At 44.9% G+C, this 27,399-nt stretch overlaps 1 protein-coding gene across 1 annotated transcript in view; it reads left to right on the top strand.

Annotated features, from left to right (window-relative positions):
• Nucleotides 1–450: 450 nt before the first annotated feature.
• The window catches only part of CPS1 (carbamoyl-phosphate synthase 1), a 122,122-nt gene continuing 95,173 nt past the window's right edge, over nucleotides 451–27,399 (top strand). The window contains exons 1-6 of the mRNA XM_054044193.1: nucleotides 451–759; nucleotides 15,430–15,539; nucleotides 19,456–19,600; nucleotides 21,535–21,624; nucleotides 22,534–22,590; nucleotides 25,006–25,098. Coding sequence (XP_053900168.1) covers nucleotides 634–759; nucleotides 15,430–15,539; nucleotides 19,456–19,600; nucleotides 21,535–21,624; nucleotides 22,534–22,590; nucleotides 25,006–25,098 — 621 coding nt within the window. The 5' untranslated portion in view covers nucleotides 451–633. The remainder of the gene's footprint in view (nucleotides 760–15,429; nucleotides 15,540–19,455; nucleotides 19,601–21,534; nucleotides 21,625–22,533; nucleotides 22,591–25,005; nucleotides 25,099–27,399) is intronic.

Below are 27,399 nucleotides of genomic sequence, written 5' to 3'. Positions count from 1 at the left end.
CACACGCAAATTGTTGAAAAAATATTTCCATTGATAATCATCTAAATTTACAGATAGGCAATGTAAGAAAAATACTTGCTGAGGACTTATTAGAGTTTGATTTAAGGATATTTATTTTGTATATTTTTGTGTGATGTTGACCCCCCCCAATAATTTCATGCAAATGTTAAAATTTAAAGTGACACAAATAGAAAAAATGCGTAAATAAACATTGCCAATATTTGTCCAAATTACACACATAAAAATTGAATTCTGACAAGCCGATGTATAAGGAATTTCTCTGGTTGCTTCCTGCAATTCTTGCAGTCCTCCAGTAGGAGCAGTTAGTATTCGAGGTATGATGCAACCTAGTCAACATGACCACAGTTCATCTCTGTTGTAAGTGCTCTTCAGAGGAGGGGAGGGAAGAAGGTGGGGCCACACTGAGGACTTTTAATGCCAGAAAGAATGGGAAGGCAAAAGAGAGTGCTGTGCAGTCAATCCAACACGCTGACTGCTCCTCTGTTTTCTTTACTGTAATTTGCAAAAGTATCTGATTGCCTGTATCTAAGTCTAAAAAAATACAAGTAGGATATATCTTTCTTTCTTTCTTTTTTTTTTTTTTAACTTTAGTTACCAATCAACCTATTCAAGATGACAAGAATTTTGACAGCTTGCAAAGTGGTGAAGACTTTGAAAGACGGATTTGAGTTTTGCAATGTGACTGCTCATCATCACTGGCGTTTGGCAAGGACTGGTACCAGATTTTTAAGTGTCAAGGTAATAATAACCAAGCTCTCGCTAGTATATGTTTAGTGTGCAAATAAACCGCTTGATGCAGAGAAGTTAACTGACTTAAAACTGAGCCAAACTAGGCTTCTAAGCCTTACTCTGAGCCTGCTTGGGTACAGCGTTTTATTGAGTAGGACTCTGTAGTCAGAGCTGAAATTGTAGGGTGAATTGCACTGAAAGGTGAAAGTTCATTATTCCTGTTAAATATTATAGAGGTATTTTCTTTTCAAATACCTTAGATCTCCAGAGTGCTGATAGCGAATGGAGCTGACCTTCTTGTTTTAATAGGAAAATACTTACATGCCTGTTGAACTGAGCTTAACTTTTACGCATGTGATTAAGCTTATTAAAGGGGTTATACTGGGGTTTGGCCCTGAGACTCTTAATACATGGGAGATACACAGTCCTGTGCCTCACACTGGAGCCCTTTATTTTAGTGGCTGAAATACTATCAGTTTAGCTCCCAGTCTTCAACAAAGAGGGCTGAATTCACCAGCTGCTCTTTTCTCCAGCTTTACCAGTGTAACTCAGTTGATTTCAGTGGAGTTATATTGGCGTAAAGCTAGTGCAGTGAGGAATTGGGCCCCGTGTGTAAATTCTGTAGCACTTGCAGCGAAAGTTTCATCATCAGACAGATCCAGACTAGAACAGGCCTCTGCCTATGTAACCTGCCAGGGGTGCTGGATCAATTTTGATAGTGGGGTGCTGAGAATCATTGAACCAAACTGTAAACCCTGTATATAATGGAAACCACTTCAAGCTAGGGGGTGCAGCAGCACCCCCCACATCCCTAGTTCCAGCACCTATGTAACCTGCTGCCACGGTACTATTAATAAGTGTCAGAATCATAACTATGGGGTGTTATAAGAAAAGCTGTAGGGGAAGCCAAGTTATGGTACCCATTGGGTGTTATCTAACAGTTAATTCCCAACTGTATGAGACTAATCATTATAGCCTCTATCCACTGAGGCCTCCACGTTCCTTAGATTCCCACCAGAGAACTGTTAATCTTAAACCACAAATCATTGTAGAGACGAAGAAAATTGGAAGAGGAAAAAGGCATCTCTGCCATTAACTTGTGCTGTGTCCCATCTGGCATCTAGGACTATGGGCTCTGAAAGAAAGAGAGGCATGAAGAATGGAAGTTGACAAATATGTTAAAATTCTAGACTAGGACACTTGCATTGTTACTGGTGTGTTTCGGGTGGAACCTGCCATCTTGCTTCTTCCCTTTCCCAAGAATCTACTGTGGCCATGAATTATCCCCATGTCTGCCCCTACCTTAAAATCCAGTGCAAAACCTTCCTTCTAACTGATGAAACACTGGGCTGCTTCAGCCTCTGCTCAGGTCAGGAGAGCAGGAGATCTTCCTCTTGTAATGGCAACTGCAATCCTGCTTGGTAAATTAAATACCTGCCATCCTTACAGCTCTAGCCAACACAACCATTTGAAGAAGAAACATACTTACATAAAAACCATGCATGTGGAACAAATGATATAGCTTTCCACACAGTAAATATGCAGGCCACAAGTATTCAGTTCAATTCAATGAGACTTTATTGGCATGACAAGTTAGAGCATGTTGAAGTGTTGAAAAAGCAAGACAGACCCCTCCAATGTATGTTAGAGGATCTGCTTGGGACAGGGTTCTGTGCTGGGGATCTGATCCCCTGTTTCCATTTGTCACCAGAGTTCATTCCTGATCTGGTGGCAGGTTGCTACAGGTTGCAGTGTCATTTCTGTCATCTCTCTCCTTCCTCCCATGATGACAGGTTTCAGAGTAGCTGTTGTGTTAGTCTGTATCCGCAAAAAGAACAGGAGTACTTGTGGCACCTTAGAGACTAACACATTTATTTGAACATAAGCTTTCGTGGGCTACAGCCCACTTCTTCGGATAAATAGAATGGAACATATATTGAGGAGATATATATACACATACAGAGAGCATGAACAGGTGGGAGTTGTCTTACCAACTCTGAGAGGCCAATTAAGTAAGAGAAAGAAAAAAAAAAAACTTTTGAAGTGATAATCAAGATAGCCCAGTACAGACAGTTTGATAAGAAGTGTGAGAATACTTACATGGGGAGAGAAATTCAATGTTTGTAATGGCTCAGCCATTCCCAGTCTCTATTCAAGCCTAAGTTGATTGTATCTAGTTTGCATATCAATTCCAGCTCAGCAGTTTCTCGTTTGAGTCTGTTTTTGAAGCTTTTCTGTTGCAAAATTACCACCCGCAGGTCTGTCATTGAATGACCAGACAGGTTAAAGTGTTCTCCTACTAGTTTTTGAATGTTATGATTCCTGATGTCAGATTTGTGTCCATTAATTCTTTTGCGTAGCGATTGTCCGGTTTGGCCAATATATGTTCTATTCTATGCATCCGAAGAAGTGGGCTGTAGCCCACGAAAGCTTATGCTCAAATAAATTTGTTAGTCTCTAAGGTGCCACAAGTACTCCGGTTCTTCCTCCCATGGTCATTGATTCAGCATTTGGCACAAATTTCCCTTTGTTTTGTACATTTCACAGTAGTGAAGTATCTGCTAGGGTGATAGTTATGTGCTGGGCACTGGACTACTTTAGATTGTTGATGGATTTGGTTTGGTTTTCCCAGTGACTAGTATATTGGCGTTTAATGTTCTGGTCCGGCATCTTGTACTTTTTTAAAGGACAGATCTAACTCGTCAACAGTACTGCATAAGGACAAGGCCCGCATGGTCACTTTATAGGAGTCTGCTAGGCTGGGTGGCGCATCCAGTTAAAAAGGTTAAGACAGAGAAAACTGCCCAGCTATTTTGGTCCTGTTTTAGTGTCTTCTGTGTGGTACCTAATTCTAAGCTCACATGGCTACAGGGTGATTTCCTAACACAATTAGCTCTGTGTCCATAATACATTCATCCCAAGATACACCTGTTCATCTACTGTATTATTTAGTTGTCTTTTTAATGGCAGCTTTTGGAATATTTAAGAAGGTGTGACCTTAAAGCCATTGAAGGTGACCAATGCAAGTGTAGCTATATGTTGATGGCTGATGGGTGGTTGATCAAGGGCAGTGTGGTAAGATTCACCATGCATAAAAAGACCTGAACATTTATGTGTTTATATGTGGGTTGCGACAGGCTGCTTGCTAACTTCATCATAACTCCTTCACTGTTAGCCAATTGGTATCAGCAGCTTCTTTGCAAGGTTTCTCAGGCACCTGGCCTGCCCTATTGGCTAATGGCATGGGGGGAGGGGGAGGCTGGTGCCAGCAAATAACATGCATGTTCTTTTCGTATTGCTCATTTATGTGTGGTTAATGCCTTCAAAATGTGTGTTCTGCCCAGTGAATGGTTAAACTTATGGAAGATGAATGTGGAAATAACATCTTCTGGCTTTATCTCCTTAATGAAGGTCACAGCAAAGATATGTAAACACACCGCTGGCTGGGCCATATGCAGGGGTGAACTTCGGAATTTTGGATCTAAAAACATGAGCTAAAAGGCTAGGTCCATTACCTTGAAGGCAGCGTCAGGCTCATAAACCTCTAGACACAGTTTATCCACTAGTGGGGGGCAAAGAGCTACATGATGTTCGCCTGGCTGTTACTACTCCTAGGGGAATTCTGCGCTACTGTGCGCACACAGAATTCATGGCCCTCGCAGATTTTTTTTTGCTTCCCCGCAGAAAACAATTATTTTCTGACAAAGAAGCAAAGGGAAGCAGCAAGAGTGGTCATGCACTCCTCCCCAGCAGCACAGGTGTGTCATTTCGGGCACCTGGAGCAGCTGGCAGAGAGGTAAATCATTGCAGTGGAGTGCGGGGTGAGGCTCCTGTCCTGGGCCAGGCTCAGCTGCTAGCCCTGACTGGACTGAGGAGGACGGACTTTCCTCTTCTTCTGCAAGGAGCTGTCAAGCCGGGTCCGGGTCAGACCCACCACCAGAAACTTCCCCTGGCTGAAGGAAGAACCCCCCTCCCACCTCACTTCCAGCCCTCATTGCTCCTCAGCCACGTATAGGGAGCTGTTTCCCCATCCATCCAACCCCATGCATCTGGACCCCCCCATACCCAGACCCCCCTACTGAGCTCACCCACCCTGCTGAGCCTCACCCGTGCATCTGGAATACCCCCCCACACCCTGAACCCCCACTAAGCTCTACCCCTCACACTTGAACCCCCACCCAATGAGCCCCATTCCCCCCTGCACTTGGACCACCTTGACAAGACTCCTGCACCTGGACCCCCATCCTACTGAGCCCCCCCAGCTGCAACCAGACCCCCCCGCACTGAGCCCCCCCACCTTCACCCTTCTGCAGAGTCCCATTGCCCCTGTGCATCCAGATCCCCACTGACCTGCCTGCACCCATATTGCCCCACACAGAACCATCTCAACCCACATCTGGATCCCCCCCACACTTGGTTCCTGCTGAGCCTGCCTGCCCACAGCTGGTGTGGCTGGCGCGGTGGGGCAAGGACCCGGGGTGTTTATGGGGCAGACCTGGCCCTTGCGCTGTGTCAAGTGCAGCCTCACCGATGTGTCTGTGGCCTGGGGGTGGGGGGCTGCCGGGTGATCTCCCACCTCTGTGCGGCCGGTGGCCTATGCACCCCTCTGCTATGCTGGAGCCTCCACATCTATTTACTGACAAATAAAATTTGCATTTTTGGGGCACAGAATTCCCTCAGGAGTATGTGATGTAGGACACTAGTAGAGTTGGTCAAAAATTTTAATTCAGAATTTTTGGATGAAAAGTGACTTTTGAGAAAATGGAAATTCTTTCATAACGTAGGTTCATATAGTTTTTTTCAACACCCCCCGCCACAAAACTTTGCTTTTTGTTTTTTGACACCTCCCTCCCCTCAAATTTAGCAGAACTTTTTGATGAAAAGAACTGTTTAATTTTCTTAGGAATTTTTCTTGGAAAATAAAAGACATTTCCCTTGTAGCACTAAGCACTGGTCTCAGGTGTTTGTACAGCGTAGAGTAGACTTGATTTTTTGCAGTTTTTTCTAGAAGTGGTGAATGTTTCAACATCCAGGTTTAACTTTTATTATGGTCATTCTGCAACCACCTTCTTATTCAGCTCATATCTTTCAGAAACTACCTTGCTAGCTTATATAGTTAGAGCTGAGCAAACAGTTTGCAATGAAAATTTTATTTTAATGAGTGTAATCTCTTCTGCTCACAGATTATCAGTGAGCAGAGAGCAGATTCATTATTCAAAATTATTTGGGGTTTTTTAAAATTTATTTTGGCAGATTACTTCTATATCTACATTGATCAAGAACAGTTTTCTGCAGGTTATTGATATCCACCATTTGACTCATGCTGATCAGATAGGAGAGGTGTTTCTGGTCTATGATAGATAAGTACATGCACACTCTTGATACACATGTAAAATCTGATCTCTGCAAAATCTTGTGCACTTAGGGTACATCTACACTACAGCGGGGAGTTGATTTAAGATACGCAAATTCAGCTACGTGAATAGCGTAGCTGAATTCGACGTATTGCAGCCGACTTACCCCGTTGTGAGGATGGCGGCAAAATCGACTTCTGCCGCTTTTTGTCGGCGGCGCTTACTACCACCTCCGCTGGTGGAGTTAGAGCGCTGATTCGGGGATCGATTGTCGCGTCCCGATTCAGGCGGGTAGTATAGACCAGACCAAATTTTCTTCTTGCAAACTTCAGTGAAGTTTTAACGTGGCTTGTGTGGTTGCGGTGCAGCACTGGGAGAGAGTTCTCCCAGGGCTCTAAAAAAAAACCCACCTCCACGAGGGGCGCAGCTTCCAGTGCTGGGAACGCGGCTCCCAGTCTCTCTTGTAAGATGTTCCTGTTTCTGCTCTGGCCAGGTATACCAGGAAAGCAGCCTTTACAAAAATATTTTATATATATTTGGCTCTGTTGCTTCCATTCCTGTCTTGAGCAGAGCACATGCAAGGACACGGTCATTCTTTCTTTTAATACCTTTTGTCTGAGCTTTTTTTGAACCTCTGTGCTTGAGAGGGGCAGCAATGTGGGTATGTTTTATTTGGAGATGGGCCTAAGACACCATTAGGATCTAGATAGGTTTAGGCCAGGGTTCTGGTTTAAGGCACAGGCAGGGATAGGGTTTGCATTCACATTCATTGCACAAAATGAATTTCTGCTGCATCTGAACCCCACATAGAAAATAAGCATCTGTGGACCTATTCACATGTAACAGTCTCTAGAGCAGCATCACAGCATGGAGTCTGGACTCTTATGAGAGTTAAATAGAAAAATAGTGAAAAAATCATCCTGTAGAACTTAATAGAGAATTAAATCCTGCCTGTAGAAGTCCATACAATTGTTTAAAAAAACCCTGAAGAAATTGTATAATTCTCTATTAAATTGTATAGGTTTTGAATTGAATTTTCCTAGAACTTTCTGGGTTTCATCCATATTAGATTTTATAAGACTTTTGCATAATTGTACCCCACCTATCCCCTCCCCTAAATACACCCAGCCAGAGCAAAGTCTGCTGAGTCGCTGGATTTGGGCCTGCATGAAGATTTTATGATTTAAGTAAATTTTTCTACAAAGTGGCTAATGGAGAACATAGAGGAATGAGCTCCCAGGAAATGGGACCCACCCTGCTCCACTAACATATGTTAACCCTGAAAAGGAAGGGATGCCTCAGAGAGAAATTCAGCCTTCAGAGCAATTCACCTCTTACCTCTTCTATTGACCAGGGTGATGGCCGGCTTTGTCATGGGGATTCCGGTCAACTGGGAGCAGACTTGAGACCACTAGTTGATTTCACTTGGAAGAAGGGGGCCTCAGGGAACGTTTACAGTAACAAGGGAGTTAGCATCATAGGGTTCACTCTAATGGAGTTTCATTGCATTTCAGAAACAAGCAGAGATACTGCAGCTCATATCACTTAATGCTCAGCGAAGTCCAGTGCAGTTATGTAGGCATGTAAAGAGTAATATGAGCCATAAATAGAAGGCTTGTAACTAGAGAGACAGACTGGTAAGGAGAGGATTGGAAGAGCTAAAAAAACAAACAAAAAAATAACCCACCAGGAACAAGCTAAAAGTATAATTAGAAGAGGAAAATAAATAAATTGAATGCTGGCTTTTGAGACTATTTCAGACAACTATCAAAGGGCTGTCCAAAAATATTTGAGGCAGGCAGAAAGTAAAAGAGAAAATTGGTCCATAGGAATTGGAGGGAGAGACTGAGGAAACAGCAGATCAGTTAAGGAGTTGCTATACTTCTTTCCACTCGGAGAAGGAGGAGGATGAGCTGAAATGGGGATCCTATTTCCAGATAGGCTGGGGTGAAGGTAATGCACAGGTACACAAGAGAAGGAAAGGTAGTCTTGTAATTAAGAGTGAACTGGGACTTTGGGGATCTGGGATCAATCCCCAGATTTGCTACACGTTTACTGTGTGATCTTGGGCAAGTCACTTAATCTCTTTGGTCAGTTCTCTTTTCTGTAAAATGAGGATAATACTTCCTTTTGTCCATCCTTTGTGTGTCTTGTCTACCTAGATTGTAAGCTCTTCCGGGCAGGGACTTTTACATGTATGTACAGCACCTCTTACAATGGGGCCCTGATCTTGGCTGGGACCTCTTGATACCATTGTAACACAACTATTAATAATGAAATTCTTGTGACTAGAGTTGAACAGTTACTGAAGTAGCTTCCAGCACAGGGATTACACATTGCTCTGACCTATGGAATTCAGATACAGAGCTAAAGTTCCCCAAAGCTCCAGGGGAGTTGGAGATTTGGAGTTCAGGCCTGTTATAGAGACAGACCTAAGCTACAAATTCCCTATCCAGCTCTGAATCCAGAACTGAACTTCTCTACAGTATAGAAGATTTGTATCCAGTGTTCTGGTTTGTTTCCCTCTCTGGATTGAACAAAATCAGAGCTGGCTCAAATCGTCACCCTAAAGTCAAACTGAATCTGAATCTCCCTTGAGTTTTAAAACAAATTGAGTTCATTTTTGTGTGTGTGTTTTTTTAAATAAGAAATATTCCTCCTCCTCTGCTCTTCCTGATTTTTAGCCAGGAGCAAATATAAATATCTGGCTTGACTGAAATCAGGAATACTGGAAATTGCAAAAGAGGGGCTGATTGTGTGCAATTTTCAGTTGGATTTGTAGACCAAAATGGCTTAGAGTTTGCTTCAAGAGGCCTTTCTGCCTCTGTTGAGGGGAGACTCCAAGCTTGCTAAAAGTCTATTTGGTGTGAGGAAGAGGCTGCATTACATTTTCAGCACCAGGAATCTGCTGCTGAAGGAATTTAGGCACTGCCACACCTGTGGAATTTTCTGCCCATCTGCCCAGTTGACTGCTCCATGAGAAGACAAGGCAGATATGGCATATGCAGTCATGGTCTGTCCTTAATAAATGCTTCCTGCTTCAGAAAACTGCTTCTAAATAGAGACAAACAAATGGGCTCCCACGCAGCTCAAGTTCCAGTGTGGTTTCCTTTGTTTACCAGTGACCTCATACGACCTGGAACTCTACAGCACTCAGAGACATCTAGTGGATGAATAGCAGACTGCAAGTAAACATAACATTACAAAGACAATTGAAGAAAGTGTGGGAGCCAGTGTAACCCACACACCTCCTGGGTGTGGTGTTCTGTCCCATCTAGTGACACTGAGACCACTTAGAGAGAGAGATTAACAAGTCTGCTCTACAGCCTTAGCTAAGAGCCATTTGGGTTTTAGCTCATGTAGTAGAGGCTCATGTATTTAGCTCCAGAGGTCCCAGGTTTGATCTCGCCCACCGACGACTGGAGTCTGTCGGTGTTACACAGGCTGTAGCAAGAGTATATTGAAGCGGGGAGAAATAAATCCTGGAAGTCAGTAAGGGGTTACCCTGCCTAGCAAGCCTAAATAGTAAAGGAATTCTTATTGGTTCATTTTGCTAAGCGATTTGAAGCGGGGGATGGGGGGGGGGAAGCTAAAGAGAAACTTGGAATTATGAAAAATTCTGATAAAGTAGAGAGATTATAGCAGGTGCATTAAAGTTAATTCTGGGATAATGATATGACAGGTCTCAGAAATATTCTCTAGACTACAAATGGAATGCTGCTAGAATAGGGAATGTGGCTAAAAGAAGCTTTGTAAGTGCATGCACTGCACTGCAAATACCCATCAGTTGAGGACAGTGGTTTTCCTTTACTACATGTTTATGCAGTGCCTAGTGCAATGGTGTCCTGATGTAGTTGAAGCCTCTACGTGCTATTGCAAGTATACAGGAAATCTAACAATAATAATTTACATGTTAATCCTGAAGGGTGTTAAAGTGCTGCACAAACTGTATTCAGGCAGCACTGTTAAACTGTGGTCACTGCTGGGGAAAGAGATATTAGCCAAACAGCAGCCAATGCACTTCACAGTTGTGGTTGGAGATGAAATTTTAGTGCAGGCTACCAAGGAAAACTCCTCTTCTGAAAAACGCCAGAGTTCAGACAGAGTGGGATGGAATTAGGATTGAAACCTTTCTAATGGCTGGTAGCCGGACCTCCGAGGCCTCACCCTTTCTCTGCCTCTTCCCCCCCAGAATAAAAACAACAACAACGGACATCAGGTCTTGTCAAACAGCATCAGGACACACAAGACAAAACCTGGACTGTCCAGGTGGAAACTGGATGGGTGGCAACCCTAAAGGAACTCCGTTTTTAAGTTGAAATCTCCTCCACAGTAAAAGCTGATAGGCCCAAGGGCACAACTACACAGCAAAAAATAAAAAATCCCCACAGCCGTAAGTCTGAGTCTGGGTCAGCTGACTTGGGCTCACACAGTGGCATTAAAAATAGCAGCATAGATATTCCTGCTTGGGCTCTGGTTAGTGGGGAGGGCCTCAGAGCTGGGCTCTAGCCCAAGCCAGAATGTCTACACTGCTATTCTTATTCCTGTAGCACTAGCTCTGCGAGCCCGAGTCAGTTGATGCAGGTTCTGAAGACTTGCCGGCGTGGGTGTTTTTTGCTGTGTAGATGTAGCCTCAGTCACATTTCCTATTAAATAAAAGTAAGCTAGCAGCTCAGGGAGGTGATAATGCCCACACTAGAAATGTGAGTAATAGTAGTTGCTCCAAGGATGCAGAGTTAACAAACAAGGCTCCTAGATAATGATAGACCAAGGAGAGGGAAATACCCCCACATCTCACCCTAGCTCTAGGCATGCAGGGGATAGTTCACCAGTGCTGTACTAAGACCATTGTACTCCTTAAATCCCTGCATAGGACTGGGTGGGTGTCTGGAGGTAGAATGGTTTACAGTGGTTGTGTAGGGAGGTCTGTGAGCCAGCTATGTGCTGCAGAAATGACTGCTGGGCTGGTCTTGTGTCTGCTGGAGCAGAAGCCTGTTATGGGGACAGACCCACAGGGGGTGGTGAGGGATCTGTGGTGTGGGTAGGGTGACCAGATGACAAAAACTAAATATTGGGACACATGTGGGGGCAGGGCGCCGCCGAAGCGTTAAAAAAAAAAAAGCCGGAGCGCCACCGAAGCCAAATATCGGGACAAATGGCATCCGACAATACATCCGTCGGGACGCGGGACAAACAGCTGAATATCGGGACAGTCCCGATTTTATCGGGACGTCTGGTCATCCTAGGTGTGGGTGCACATTTACAATTGTACAGAGGGCTAGACGTTACAGCCGCAGCCCCTATCCCAGGTCCTGTTTTGGGGGCTAGATCTTAACTCCCCAAACCACTCTACCTGCATAGAGCTGGCTTTATGCAGGTGGCATGAATTATCCTCTAAGGGAACAACATCTTCTGAGGCCAAGAGTTTTTGAAAGAATGGGATTCTAAAGTTGGGCTCCTAAGTTGATATTCAGGGTTGGATTTTTCAACAACACCTAGGAGCACAAGTCCCATAGGAAACCTAACCCATAAGCTGCTAGATAAGTGCCCTGATTTTCAAAGGTTCTGGGCAGCTGGCAACTTCTGTTGAAATCACCTTTCATTTTCAAACGCCACCTGTGGTCCATGTGCTGCAGACCCTTTTTATTTTAGTGGCTGTAGAAGGTCTCTCTGAGGAAGAAGTTTCTTCTATAGGCAATGGGGCGTACAGGCCCTCTGCAGAAGGAACCACTGCTTTGGAATGAGAAGTTCATCAGACTGACCAGCACTGGGAGATTTGGAAATTGATCGAGCTCTATTTCATGAAGTAATATTTGAGGCTGGAATTGTCAGAGGGTTTAGCCACACAGTGTGTGTGAGAGAGTGTCTTTAGTAACCCCCCCCCCAAAAAAAATTAGGGATTGCATTAATAAATAAAGGAAATACTGAGTTTGGAATGGAAGCTCATTTATCTCACTTTATTTAGCATGGACAAATTTAATCATGGTACAAAACTATTCATTAATGGTATATTGAACAGCTAATGTTTTTATTAATTTTTACCTTTAGTCCCCACAAATAATAATAAAAAAAGCCCCTGCAACCTGGGCTCTTCCACAGCGAGGAGAACCTTACTAATTTGCCCCGATGACTGGGAGACCCCTTGAAAATTACTGAATGTTGCACAGTAGTAAGTGAATGGAAAAAAAAAAGGAAGATGCAAAGATAATACTTCTCCAAATGTATTTTAATTCAGTTACTTGTCAACTGTAGTTTTTACAATGTCTTGACATATACTAATACATGAACTGCAGTGTATTTATAACAGCCATGAAGTTCTTAATATGTGAAATTTTGGATGAATGTTTGCTGTGATTGTTCAGTGCTGTAAATGAAATTCTTCCTGTCTTTGAGTGTTCATCTAATTTGCCACAAATGGAAAGTAGTTCCTCCATCCCCCTCTACAGCAAAGTGATGGTGGCATATTCTTTTTAACAACAAAATGCAAGGGATCACTCTCTAAGATATGCAGAAAGCTATTTCCAGCAACGACACGCTTAGCACAGCTCCTCCAGCCTTGGCCACTGGAGTTTTCCATATCGGCTCACAAGACTACTGCTGCTGCTTTTGAACCAGCCCTGGTTGGGTCCTGGCTGTGGTATTTTGTCAGGACTGCATGCAGAGTTCGGCTGCCAGATGGGGACTGCTAATTTGTTAAACCAGCTCTAGGGAAAGGCGTAGTGTGTAGTGGTTAATGCTCAGAACGAGGAATCATTTACAGAACTATTCCCAGAGCTCCCACTGACTCATATGACTGTGGGCAACTCAAATAACCTCTTTGCCCTAGTTTGCTCAGCTGTAAAATAGATCATAATTCCACAAAGCATTAAAAAGCTAACCTTCGCTATCTGTTACTGCACACTTACCACGGAGATCTATTTGAAGTAAAGGAGAAAATTGAAATAGTGTCAGATACCATTGATAAGAAATGCTGGCTTTTTAATGGGGATCGCTGCACTTATCTTCTGTGCAAGGGTGTTGTGGCTTAATTAATGTCATAAAGAGCTTTGAAATCCTCCTAGGAGCAGTGGTTGTAATTACAAAATGAAAGTGTTAGGTCACCAGACCATACCGACAGCAGCCTCTCTTGGCATAATTCCTACCTATGAAAATTAGCTCGTCTAAGGGGGAGTGCAGTCACTGACTTTCATGGTCTGGGAGTGGAATACAAATGTGGCGGTATAGTTACAGAAACTCTAGTTAGGGTGACCAGATGTCCTGATTTTATAGGGACAATCCCAATATTTGGGGCTTTGTCTTATATAGGCACCTATTACCCCCCATCACCATCCCAATTTTTCACGCTTGCTGTCTGGTCACCCTAACTCTAGTACAAGGTGTCTTGATAGCTTATGTGCCCCATCTAGCACTTCTGAGGGAAGAAGGCCTGCAAACTGCAGTAATCCGAGGTGACACACCCACACTACCATACCTACCCATCTCATTCCTGTTCAGCTCAGAGCCTGCTGGCATAAGCCATAGAAACCGTGAACGTGCTCTGGATGGATGTTTTTTACCTTGCTATATCAAGTAATTTTAAAACAAGACAAAGTACCTGTGATCACGATAAAGTTCCTTTGAAAGTGATGGACAAGTGACAGAAACACCACCTACAAGTAACAATGCTACTCTAGCAAAATGGTCACAGCAGTTCTAGCTTATATCATAGTTATTCCAGAGGCCTGTAGTGGGGTCAGCAGCCTTCAGAGTACCACCTCATGGCCAGAGGTACCTTGGCTGTGCCCTATCTCATTTTCCCCATTTTTCAGGGCTCCTCAGACAACTCCACACAGTGCAAAGGAAATTAAAACATTCCCTACTTGGTGTCCAGTTTACTCAGTCCTCTGGTCCACTGGTCCTGCAGGCCCCAATCTCAGTTCAGTGTCTCTCTCCTGATAATTTGAAATACCACAGTCTTCCAAAATGGAACCCAAACTCACGCAGTCCTCATCTCAGTTTCAGTGGGGCACAACCCCCTCCGGTCTTTCTGCCTCCTAGCCTAGAGTTTGTCCTTCCCCACTGGTGCCTTTCCCCCAGTGCAGGAGATTACTTAGGCCAGGGCTATATACTAAAAAGTTAGGTCAACCCAGCTATGTCACTCAGGGATATGAAAAATCCACCCCCCCGCCAGTGACGTCATTAAGCCGAACTGACCCCTGGGGTAGACCGTGCAAGGTCAATGGAAGGATTTCTGTTGACCTAGCTACTGGAGGTGTCTTTATAACAGGGACGGGATAACCCCTCCCATCACTGGAGCAAGCGTCTATGCTGAAGCACTGCGGCAGCACTGCTGCAGCATTTCTAGGGAAGACATAACCTTACTCTCTGCCAGCATAGCCAGAGATTCACAGCTTTCCCCCACAGCTTACTGGAATCACCTCATCCCTCTCCGGTGGGACTCATTCTGTAATCAGGGTTGGCTAGCCCCAGCCCTCCAGCCATTAAGGGGCGAGCCACCCCATTGCAAGGCCCCAGTGATGGATGGGACCTATTGTGCTAAGCACTCCCTAAGACAACCACTAACTCATTGAGGTTAGGAAGAAGCTCTCCCTGGGGACGTGTTATTCCATAAATATCTGCTGTGGGGTCTCTTGCATCTTCCTCTGAAGCATCTGGAGCTGGCCACTGTCGGAGACAGGATGCTGGATTAGATGGACCAAGGTGTGATCCAGTCTGGCAATTCCTATGCACTAAGAGCTGGACCCTGCGAGGCAGTTAGCACTCTGACCCAAATCCAGCAAATCATTTAAGCACATGCTTAATGTTAAGCATATGAGTTATCCCATTGAAGTCCAAGTTAAGCATGTGCTGATGTGCTGTGTTGGATCGGGGCCCGTATGTTCAGAATCTTGTCAAATCGAGCCCCAAACAAACACATAGTAAAGAGACAGTGACTTGCCTAAAGAGTTTATACCCTCAGTTAATTGCAAGATACAGAAGGTGGATGAAATGAACAAACAGACTGGGAGGCGGAGGCAAAATGGTCCAACAAGCACGTTTATGTCTAGCCTCACTCTGTACTCAGTTTGACTTGTCACCCACATAGCTGTTGTCAGCTGACTGTGCTCTGTAAGCATCATGGCAGAAGGGAGCATGAAGGAGGCATCTGAAGGGGGACAAGATAGTAGACAATTTCTTGGGGATGAGGGAATTTGTGCTTTGCATCACAAGTGGCATAGGAGCCGTGTACCTTGGATGTTTCCCTATTAACCTCAAGTCTTTTCCCAATTTTAGGGTGTGCTCATTTAAAATACAGATCTGAGTGTCATGTAACTTGTTTCTCTAGGCACAGACGGCAAACTTGGTGCTAGATGATGGAACGAAGATGAAGGGTTATTCCTTTGGCCATCCGTCATCCACAGCCGGTGAAGTTGTCTTCAACACTGGTCTTGCTGGGTAAGGCAAACACAAAGGATACATAAGTAGGGATGCTTTTTGTAATGCAGCATTAAACGGTGGAAAAAAGATAAACAGCTGCCTACTCATTATTATTAGTATTATTTATCATTATTAAATTAATAATAATGTATTTTTGTATTACCGGAACGTGTAGGAGCCCTAGTCATGGTCCATGACCCTGATGTGCTAGGTGCTGCACAAATACAGAACCAAAAGACAGTCCCTACTCCAAAGAATTTGCAATCTAAGTATAAGACAAGAGACAACAGGTTATATGGATATAGACAGACTAACTGGGGTGTACAAAGAAACAATGAGACAATATTGATCAGCATGACAAGCAGTGGTCAATTCAAACTAGTAGCCTAACTGTTGTCGAGTTTTTTGTGTGCATCATGGGCAAGGGAGGGTTTGAGGAGGGATTTGAAGGTGGAAAAAAGGTAGTTTTGTGGATATTTTTGGGGAGCTTCTCCCAAACGTGATGGCTGGCATCATGGTAGAAAGCATAAGGGTTCAGTGCTCATGGGGACTTTCAGAAACATTCTATCATGCCATCCCTATTTTGCAAACTGATAACTATGGTAAATCCCTTTCCTAAGCTTTGAAATGCAGTCACTTCTGTGTTGAAACATGGTAACACCTTAATGGCACGCAACAATAAGTTGTAACATACTGGCCAAGTGTGTCTTTGTCTCCCTCTAGTGGCTTGGTCCCATATAGTGGTATATGAGTCCGCTATTGTCTCTAAGCCAATGGAGCTCGTCCTTTAGCTCAAGTAATAGAGGCTGATGCTTTTAAATCCACAGGACCCAAGTTCAGCCCTCCCAGAGGTTCCCAGAGGGCATCATTACAAGTGGTGACTCATGCAGGGATCAAACGTGCTGTTGAGCTCTGAGCCCCTCAGCTAGGGAGAGCGTGTGATGCACACTAGCATGTTGGGACTCTTTGTCCAACTTTAATGTAGAAGATCATGAGTCTGCTGTAGCCTCAGAGCTAATGGACCTGGTCAATCAAACAAGATCACTGGCCACTTTTTCTGCAGGATTGTCCAGATGAGAAAGTCAGCCGTAGTGCAAACTTGCTTGATACAATAAGATCATTAGTGAGGAACAGCAGGTGTCAATGGGAGGGAGAATCAAGATATTTCTGAGGTAAAATTCAAACTCAAGGTTTCAATGCAAATCTTTGTGCACTTGCTCACTCTCCCCAAACTCTGCTCTCCCTACGTGGAACAAATACTGCAAGATGGGTTTTTACATTGTTCCATTGGGGAGAACAGTAAATTACAGCCTAAGAAATCTGTTCGCAAAGTTTTGCATCACAAGGCAATTACTTATGCTTTTCGACAGCACTAATTACTAGCTGTGTTAATATACCTGCCAACAAACAACTGTTTAATATAGATCAAAATGATGGAGGGCACCAGAGTTCTCTTCCCTGTGATAGATTATGGGTAATAAATCTTGTCACATCACAAAAGTCAAGCAACACCTGATGGATTAATTTCCCTTCAACACTGCAGCTCAGCAGCAGAGGCTGGATTTAGTATTCGTTTACTGACGATACGCAGAGGACACACTCAGAAGGAATGGTCTGTTCTAGGGGACAGATGGGCAAGAAACAAAATATGAGGGGTTAAGGTTTATTTTATTGTCCATGGGCATAACCCCCTACCTCCCAACCACCTTGGGTTTTGCAGGACTGTCCCACTTTGAACCCAAGCCCCCGTCCCTGGTTGAAGTAGAACATTTTCCGTATTGAGTGGCACCCACAATCACATGTACTTTGTGCATAGTGTGTGCCATTGGCAGAGGCAGAGTTCGGGAGGACAGCGGTTTCAGCCCCATTGATTGTGCACAGTGGCTGCAGGAGCTCAGGGCTGGAGAACGGGACCAAACCTGGGTGGACTAGGCTGGGAGGCGGGGGCTGAGTGTCACGCAGACTCGGCGGGTGAGGTGCTGAGCCCAGGAGTCCAGGGATGGATGGTGACCAGTTGCATCCCGCTTTAGGGTGGTAGGAAACCCTGACTGCTATGGAGAAGAGAATGCTGGGGGGGGGGGGATTAGACCTTGCAGTGTTCTCACAGGGCACAAATGTGGCTGGGTTTGTTACAAATCCAGGGATTGCTGGGCAGAGAGTGAGACCTTGTAGTTCTCCGTGGATTGACTTTAATGACACTGTACCAGGATAAGGGTCTGCAGAAATAGATGGACGTCTTGGCATTAAGTCCTGTCAGGATAGATAGCAAGTTACTAGTATGGAAGTGAGTGTGCTGATGAGCTGATGTAGTGTTGACATAGGAGTGACTATGCCAAGACCTCTCTTAAGCCTCTGAGCAATGCCGTGTGTGAACTGAATGTTACTAGAATCCTGACTAGGTTCAGATTGAGCTTGTGAATTAGTACATGGAGCCGTGTCTTTTCAATGACAAACTGAATTCTTGAGTTGTCACTTAACATTACAGAAAAGAAATGCTGGAGAGGTGTTTGAATTTTACATGACTAGAACTGGTTGACATTTTGGCGCATTTCCAATTTTTTGACAAGGTTTTTTGGTGACATTTTTGAATTTTGGTGAATGGGATGATTTTTCACAGAAATGGTCACAAACAATTCAACTAGTTGTATAAAAATAATTTGGTTTTAGAAGCAAAGGCAGGAAGAATTGAAGATAGATTTGCAAAAAATAAAAAAGTTTCCCCCCCCTTTTTTTTTCCTGACATGTTCGCTCCCTTTTTTGTGTGTTTGTTTCCCACGGATTTTCTAGCAGAGGAAGTGATTGGCAGGAATTTACAGAGATCAGGCAGGACTTGTTGTGCAAGTCCCGAGAGGACTGGATCCGGATGCCTCTTTAGTTCTTGTGCCATCTGTGTCATTCCTTGTGCCATTCCTCCAAGCTATAGGAGGCATCATGCCTGCTTTAAGGGCATTATGTCCCAGTTCAGAGCTGTGCCTATACATCAAAGCCAAACCCAGTGGCTTTTTGTCAATGTTTTTTAATACAAATAACACATAAAGGTTAATTATGTTGGCTTTGTCATTAAGGAAGGATGTTCGGTAGCGTAAAAAATCCAGTAGGAAGGAGACTATATATACTATATTATATATACTATATGTGCCAAATGTATGCATACCATGCATTTACTATAACCATATGTTAACACTGAAAATCTCATGCATATTTAACCAGAGCAGGAAATATATTTCCAAAAGCAGGACAAGCATACCGCGGAATATTTCATGGGCATTGTTTAAGTGACACGTCGTTTCTCTGCGTTGGCTAGAGCACTTACTCGTCTGTATCAGCCTGCAACCATTCTGGGTTTTGTAAAGAGTTTTCCAGTGTTTGACAATTAATCTTTTGGCAGTGGGGCTGGCGTTCCATAAAAATGTTTCTTGCAAATTGCTGATATCTGGTAAACTGTGGGAGTTTCCAATTACATACCATTTAAACAACAATAATAATACATTATGTGTATATATAGGGCAAATTCATCCTGAAATACCCAATGCTCTTGGGAAAGTATACGAAAGGATAATTTCATCCACTGGTGAAATACAGCCATTTCTGGATTGTAAGACAGCAATTACTTAACAGTTCACAGCAACAGGACATAGAGAAAGTGAAGAATTACTTATTCAATTGGAGCTGCAAAGGGAAATGTAGGCAGAGTGCAATTATCTGATTTGGAAAATTAGGCTAAAAATGTTCCAGTACTGACCTCATAGAAACCTTAGGTTTGAGTATCAATTCAGCAAAACATTTAATCATGTGTTTAAATCTATCCCTCCTTGGGAATCCCTCCAGACTCACCATTGCCTTGTATTTGGGAGTTCACTGCTGGCTGGTTTATGTTGGTTTTTGCGCTCCCAGCCCCATGCCAACAGTTGTCTGTTGTTTGTTTTTAACCCAGGTACACTGAAACCCTGACAGATCCCAGCTACCGGGGGCAGATTCTCACGATGGTTAACCCCATTGTAGGCAATGGTGGGGCGCCGGACACCGCTGCCTTGGATGAAATGGGCCTCAGCAAGTTTTTAGAGTCTGATGGAATCAAGGTAATGGCAGAGCAAAACCAGGGCTGGACAAACTAGTCCAGTGGAGAGCGGATTTAGAAATACAAATCCCTGGGGTGGATGGCAGTGCACTGACATCTTTCAGGCTCATCCACAGAGGGGGGAAAGTTAGATGGAACTTCCCAGAAACATGCAGAAGATTGGGGTTTTTTTCCCCTTCATCTTTCTTTCTGGTGCCTCAGATGTGATTTTGTCTCCCAGAGGCAAATTGCCATAGAGAGATCAGATCATGGCAAGGGAGAGCCGTCTGAGCACAGAGGCCGTCTTTACTGAAGAGATTGGTGAGGGTCAGACTAGATCAGGGGTTCTCAAACTTCATTGCACCATGATCCCCTTCTGACAACACAAATTACTACATGACCCTGGGTGGGAGGAGGCCAGAGCCTGAGCCCTGCCGCCCTGGGCAGGGTGGGGCGGGACCAGAGCCCTGCTGTCCCAGGCTCAAGCCCTCGGGCTTCGGCTTCGGCTTTGGCTTCAGCCCTGGGACCCAGAAAATCTAATGCTGACCCTGGCGACCCCCTTAAAATGGGGTCGTGACCCACAGTTTGGGAACTGCTGGACTAGATGATCTAATGGTCCCTTCTGACCTTTAAAATCTGAATATCCTCCATTTGATACAGCAAGGATTACAGTTTTGCCAAGCTGCTGTTTAGAGTAGGAAAATGAGGTGTACTTAGCAAGTGTGCTCGCCAGCACAGGCTTGTAAACATTTCTAGTGTAAACAGAGATAGAGGTGTGTTAAAATGCGTCAGCTGCACATGGTTAACGCTTCTGCTAATCACAACTCATTGCCCCGGGGTTGACCAGGCCTAAGCGGCATGTGAAGATTTTAGCACTTGCACTTCCACCGTAAGGGTCCCAAAGCTCCTTGCGGCTTTTGGGTTGGTCCACACGCAGCTCTGCAGTGGTTTAACTAAGGCTAGGTCCACACTATCCGCCTGATTCGGCGGGTAGAAATCGACCTTCTGGGATCAATTTATCGCGTCTCATCTGGATGCGATAAATCGATCCCAGAAGCGCACCCCCATCGACTGCGAAACTCCTGCTCGCCGAGAGGAGGAAGCGCTGTCGACGGGGGAGCTTGCCTGCACCGCGTGGACCAGCAGTAAGTAAACTTAGTTCGATCTAGGAAACGTCGACTTCAGTTACGCTATTCTCGTAGCTGAAGTTGCGTTTCCTACATCGATCCCCCGCCCCAGTGTGGACCAAGCCTAAGTAGGTGTAAATAACGTCCACCTTGGGTTAAACCAGTGCAGCTTCTCTGTGTAGACGAGCCCTCAGTTTAAACTGCCCCAGCTATCGGGGAAGGAAGATGGTAGCATTATGTGAATAGCGATGGGAGAGGTAGGGGGTATGAGAGCAATGGTTGAAGTAGAAATGAAGCCCCAAGGAGGAGGGGGAGTTGCAGTGGGGCTGCTTACCAAAGCCAGGGAGAGGAGCAAGATCTCTCCCGCCTTCTAGCAGAGGAAGAAGAAAGTTGGCTGGTTGCAGGACATTCGGTCTCTTCCTTCTTCCCAGATGAGAGAAATAGACAGGAGAGCAAGAGAGCTGAAATGAAGAGCAATAGTGGTCACTGTTTTCCAGGAGGATAATGATCATCACACTGAAGCCAGCTAAAAACACTATATGTACTTCCCTCAATTGACTTTCCCCTGAAAGGAACTGCTGTAGTTGCCACAGCGATGTGATGTGATTGTACATGGGAGGAGAGGTGGTCTGTGTGATCACAAATGGTGGGGATGGGGGAGATGATCCGTGCCATTGTGACTGGGAGGGAAGTGACCTCCACTCCATGACAAAGCTTGGGAAATTCTGCCTATGCACACATGCACGCACACACACGAAGTGGGGACTTGGGTTTTCTTTACTTCCCATAAGAGCAAAACGGAATTTCTTCTCTTCTTTCCTCTTTGCAGGTTTCAGGTTTGCTGGTGCTGGATTACAGCAATGACTACAGTCACTGGCAGGCAGTCAAAACTCTGGGACAGTGGCTGCAGGAAGAAAAGGTGAGAGATCTTTGGGCAACCAGACTGGATACTCGACATGGAATATCTGTTCTGAGGAAACTGCTAGGTGACTCCTTGAGTAATGGAAACCAGGAGAGAGAGATTCTGGCTGACAGTGAGCTACAGCTCCTATCATCAGACCTTTGGTTTGTGCTGGCAAACCCCTGCTCTCTTTAGTTTGCAGTGGGCTTTTTCTGGGTTTCCTGCTTCCGAGACAATGAGGAGACACGGACAAGACTAACTAGGAGGAATACTCATTAAGTGGGGATATTTGGTTCTTCATTTTTTCATGTTAGGTTAAGTTTATCCTCACTTCACTTTCTCTCCCTGCCTGTGTGATTACTCTCCATTACTTTCCCTTCCAACTATTTCTCTCCCATGTGCTCCCCTGTTTCAAACTACTCCAGGTGCAGACACCAGTGTGTGCTGCTAATGGATCAGGGGTCCGCTCAGGTAGGCCCACATTCTGAGGCCACGCACCCCAGTGTAAATTGGGAGTAAGTGCATTGAAGTTAATGGAGTCCCACCGATGGAAAACCAGGGTCGCATCCCTGAAGCCAACGACTTGTTGTCAGTGGAGCTGTATCAGTTTATATCAGCTGAGGACCCAGCCCCCTGGTGTTAGGCCAGAACTGGGCCCACAGACTAGACAGAAAGGCAAATGCCACACAGGTGTTTCATTGTACAGGTACCAGCTGCCCTGCACAGCACCTAGATACTTTGGGGAAGCCTGCCATTTCTGAGAGAGGACATGGGGAGGGGAAGGAATGTGCAAAGGAGAGAGAGGGAAAGAGAAGGAGAGGTGTGTCCTGGGACTGTGTCTCTCTGATAGGCTGCTCAGCAAGGTGATCTGTCTGTAATTTTCCCCTGGCTATTCTCTGACTGGGCTCTCTTGTATGTTTCCTCCAGGTGCCTGCTCTGTGTGGGATTGACACAAGGATGCTGACTAAAATCATTCGGGGCAAGGTATGATCCCCCTTCCTGATTCCAAATTCGTTAAACCCAGCCTCATCCCGTGCTTTCCCTAATGGCTGAGGCTATTGACTCACGCTCCTCCTCAGGGCCCTGCTCTGCCAAGCCCTGTGCACCCCACACACTCTGACCTGCCCGCCCGAACACCGGTCCAGATGAGATTCCTCCATCTGCCGCCCCATATGACTCCAGTACCCCTGAGCTGAGGCAGAGCAGGAACTCCCTAACTGTCCTTGAGCTCTTCTCCTCTTGGCTTCCCACTCCATACAAGTGGGTCAGTACAAAGCGGGCGGGGAGGGGAGAGGGGTTGCTACAGCCTGAGGGAATCCCAGGCAGGCAGGTGTGTGTGTGCGTGTTGTGGGTAGGCAGAGATGGGCAGACCCAAATATAGGCAGAGAGAGAGAGAGTTTGGTGGGTCTCCTCCTGTGTTATTTCATATCTGACCCTCCAAGGAAAGGGACAGCCCTAATCTAACGGGTCTTGAGGAGACCAAGCGGCTGCACTGCGCTATGCTAATTCCTAGATGAGGCCAATTACACCTTATTGGGGCTAAGCCTTTTATTTTCTTTTTTTATGGCCATTAGTCCTATCTGGTTTCCCAGCACTGACCCTTGAAGGACATGTGGAATATTAGGTTACTGGAGGGAGGTTAATGGCAAGGTACATTTCATATCTTGGGTAAAGCAATTATCAAATCCATCTGGAATAAAAATCATTGCACTGCTGAGGCTTTTTTATTGCTCTTGTCTGGTTTTTTGTTTGTTAGGTATTTGGGTTGTATGAGACAGTCCAAACCTGCATTCCCTCCACCCAGCAGTGTCTGAAGGAGCTAACTTGCATAGTATAGTATTTGCACAAATGAATACTAAGGAAAATGCCTGTCTTTGTAGACAGAAGACAAGTACTGTTTAATATAGTATGTTTGTAAATGGAAATACATTTTGTACTTCCTTGATACGTATCCCTTAATAGATCAGTGCCCCTTTCATCCATAGTAAATGTGCTTTCAATAAGCATTTGCTTAGCATACACCGTACGGTAGTAATGCGCATTATGTTGGACTCAGAGCGATATTGGTTTATGGTTTTTAAAAAATGCATCATGTCACCTTTTCTCCCACTAATCTTAGTCAGGTTGAAAAACTAGCTTAATATTTCACTCCGTGTATGTTTATCAATGGGAGATGAGAAGAGGGTTCACCAGGATGAATGCATAAATGAACAGTAAACACGGGGCACCATGTCATTAAGTAATCCAGTGTCAAGGTAAGACACTGTGAGTGTGAGGTGAGGGGGTGGGGGGTTGTTGTAATCAGCTTTCCCAGGATTGCAAGGCAGTGCTTAGCAGTTTTCAGAGCTCCCAAATGGCTGTCTCTTGAAGGTCACACAGGCCTTTTCAACTTCTGCCCCCATATAAACTTCACCAAATCAGCAAATGTGAGAAGGGAAAGAGAAGTCTCCTCAAAGTCCCAGAAAGAGGGCAACTTAGCAAAGAGTTTGTTAACGGCATTTTACCTGAAATGAAGACCTGGGAGACAGACTCCGCCACCCCTACTCACATGGGGGCTGTCCCTGTCCCACTGTGGCTACGTGTGGTGTACGATGCTAGGTGGTATGAGTAAAGGTAGCAGCTTCTAGCCCTTCCAGTGCTTGCCATTGTCACTTACCCACAGTTTGCACACACAGGTGTCCACGAGACTGGAGTTCCTTCTTGCTCTAAGAATAGGGAAATGACTGCAATGTCTCAGGTACTACAGTGTGTGGCCTGGCCGTGGTCCAGCTGTGCATGGGAGTACCTTTGAAGCCAGTGTGTAGTCCCATTGCACACATTAGTGTGGGGCTACAGAATGTAAAGGTACCATGCTTTATCATAAGAGTTTGAGGAAGGGATATGAAAACACCCCCTCGCTCCCTTTCACTTTCCTCCTCCCATGCTGAAAGGTCCAGCCATGCCTCTGCTGAGAAGAGAGGATGCAACTCCCTGTGCATGATACCAGAGTTGCTCCTGCAGTCAACCAGAGTGGTTGGCAGAAGACAGCACGGGAAAACATTTAAGGTGCATGCTGGCTTTGGGAGTGCTCCCAGACCCACAAGCCTGCCATCTTGAGAGCTGAATTCTGATCTCCCCTGAGTAGCACTCCATTTTGCTACTCCTAGACAGCTGACCTAGCCCCATATCCACTGATTTTATTGCCTGCTTTGCCTCCCCCAAAATATAGGGTGTTTAAACCACTTTTGATACTGGTGAAGGCTAGCAAACTTCTGAAGATGCCTGAAGTGGTTGTAATGTTAAACTAAAGGCTTAGAGCAGCTGTTCCACTTCCTACGGAGTTTTGTCTGTCAGTACCTGCGCCACTGTTTGCAACTTCTTCTTTGCTCACACTTAGCTGTCTACTGCCTTCTTCCACAGGGCACAGTCCTGGGGAAGATTGAATTTGAAGGTCAGCCTGTGGAGTTTGTAGATCCAAATAAGCAGAACCTGATTGCAGATGTTTCAACCAAGGTGAGAATTCTCTCTCCAATGTGGGTGCTGTACACTTGAGTAATAAAACCCCTCCCCGTTTGCCTTAGAGAGTTTCCTTTTTCCTTATCATAGTAAACACTGCGCGTTCATCGATAAATCATTGTCACTTGACTATGCAATCTGGAGACCTTTAAGTGCTTTTGCAAACTGTACCATGCTCCAAAGTTTTTGAGGATTACCCATTAATGACTGCAGAAAGAGCACCCCTTTAGTCCTCTGCTTGGAGCTGGGGCCAGGTGGCATTAGAAGGAGTATTGTGTTGAGTAGGAATGGTCTAAACAGTTAGCCTAGGAACTGGCAACACCAGATAGGGGACTAAGAGAAGGGCGAGACCAAGTAGTACTAGGTGGTAGGTATCGCCATGATGCATGGGGGCGATTTTCACACAGTGAGAAGAATTTTCAGCTGGTGGAAAATGTGGTTTCCCTTAAAGAAATGTCAGTGAAAAGTTGGAAATCCCAGAAAACTCACAATCCTGTTTGGTCACTCTCTTCCAGCACAGTTTTTGTTAGTTTGGTTGTAGAAGTCAGCCTTTTTGTACTGGACAGGGATTCCCCCTCCCCCACCCAGGGTAGGTATTAACCATAGCTACATACTACTGCTCTAGGTAGCATATAGACCAGTAACGGAACACAGATTGTAACCGTGTTATGGGGATCTGCAAACCATGTTCCATCGTAACAAGGATAGGCTGTTAAACCAGAACAGGCACGCATTGATGTCATGTCTGCACTACAATTTTTAACTGTGTTATACTTATAACCCAGTCAAGGGGCAATGTTTTTGGAATGGGTCCCTTGACTCTGATGTAGCTGTAGTGCAGACAGTGCCTGAGTCAATCTGCACAGGACTGAAAGGATAGCAGTCAGTGGCAAAGCTAAGAGTAGAAATTTGGGTGGGCCCCAGCTTAGGGTAGACAGGCAATGACAAGAGGTTTGACATCACAGCAAATCATTTGCATTGTATATTGTTATATTATACATTATTGTTTATTCTGTTGCATCTATTTGAATACTTGATTGTAGGGGTAGATAACTGGGTGAACAGAAGGGATTTGAGTGCAGGGAGCCTGGGGGCTGGACTTGCAAATGAAGAGGGGGTGATCCCCACCGCCCCATGGGAAGCACAGGTTGAGATGGGTCAGGTGGGCCAGGTGGAGCCTGCACGGGACCTGGCTCTTGGCAAAGTAGTCTGGGGCTGGGAAACATTTCCAGTGCTGGGCATAGGCAGCGGCATGGCCCGCTAGGCTACTCTGCTCCCTGCTGGCCATAGCATTCGACAGATGGGCTGAGAGCCTGTTATTTAGCCAGGAGTTCCCGATCCACAACCACGCAGATACTGGCTTCTGCATTCGCACAGATTTGGGTGGGGCGGAGTGCTAATTCTATCTATGCCCCTGATGGCAGTGAGGAAGGCTGATAGGTCAATGCTCTCTTCCATTTCTGAAGAGCCCCTTATTGTGGCAAACAATGACCGGTTCATGCAGGTTTCCCTGGGGAATCTCATGAAATCGCTGAGTCCCTCAGGTCAGGCACTGTATACTTTCCCACCAACGACACTGGATATTTTTGGAATGAAACTTGACCGTTCCGTACATGCGCATCTCCATCTGCCGTCAGCTGATCGAAACATTATAATAAAACCCCTTTCTGTTATTTCCTCCTCTTGACTCTCTTGGTAATGGCGGAATTACTATAAAGATACTGGAAATACCATCCATAAAAGAGATATAAAAAGATTAACAGAGCTTCGGTGGTCTCATTATGTTTATAACTTCATTTTATGGGCTTAAAAAGCAACTTCACAAATAAAGCTGACAATTAGCTAAACTCTTCAATGGTGGTAATTACTGGACATGATAATCTATTTGCTAGCAAACAGCTATTTTCATGTAAATCAGAATGCAGTAAGACCAGAAGTTTTCTTATCAGTGGTACATTAGAAGTGATTTTTTCTTCTTTTTATGCTAGTGAGATAGCTCTGTTTACTGAAGGTTTTTATATAGGCCAGCCTTGTAGACTTTGGCTGCCTTTTGCAGGCAGTTTCTGTAGAGATTATTATGCTGTTAATTTGAGTACGTTATTTTCAGATGCCCAGAGCAGATGAACTGTTTAACCATTTGAGAAGGTCAAGTCATTTATGTCCACAAGAATCTAATCAATTGGACAGAGTAAAATCATTAATGCTGCAAGGTTATGGTACCTGCAAGCCATGAATCCAACCTCAAAAACTAAGGGTTTGGGGTTTTATTAGCGACCTGTATCACAGATTGTTCTGAAT

The sequence above is a fragment of the Malaclemys terrapin genome, chromosome 11 (genome assembly GCF_027887155.1).
Source record: "Malaclemys terrapin pileata isolate rMalTer1 chromosome 11, rMalTer1.hap1, whole genome shotgun sequence".
NCBI lineage: Eukaryota > Metazoa > Chordata > Testudines > Emydidae > Malaclemys > Malaclemys terrapin.
Note: the sequence above shows the minus strand (reverse complement) of the source record. Positions and strands in the feature narration are given on the sequence as shown.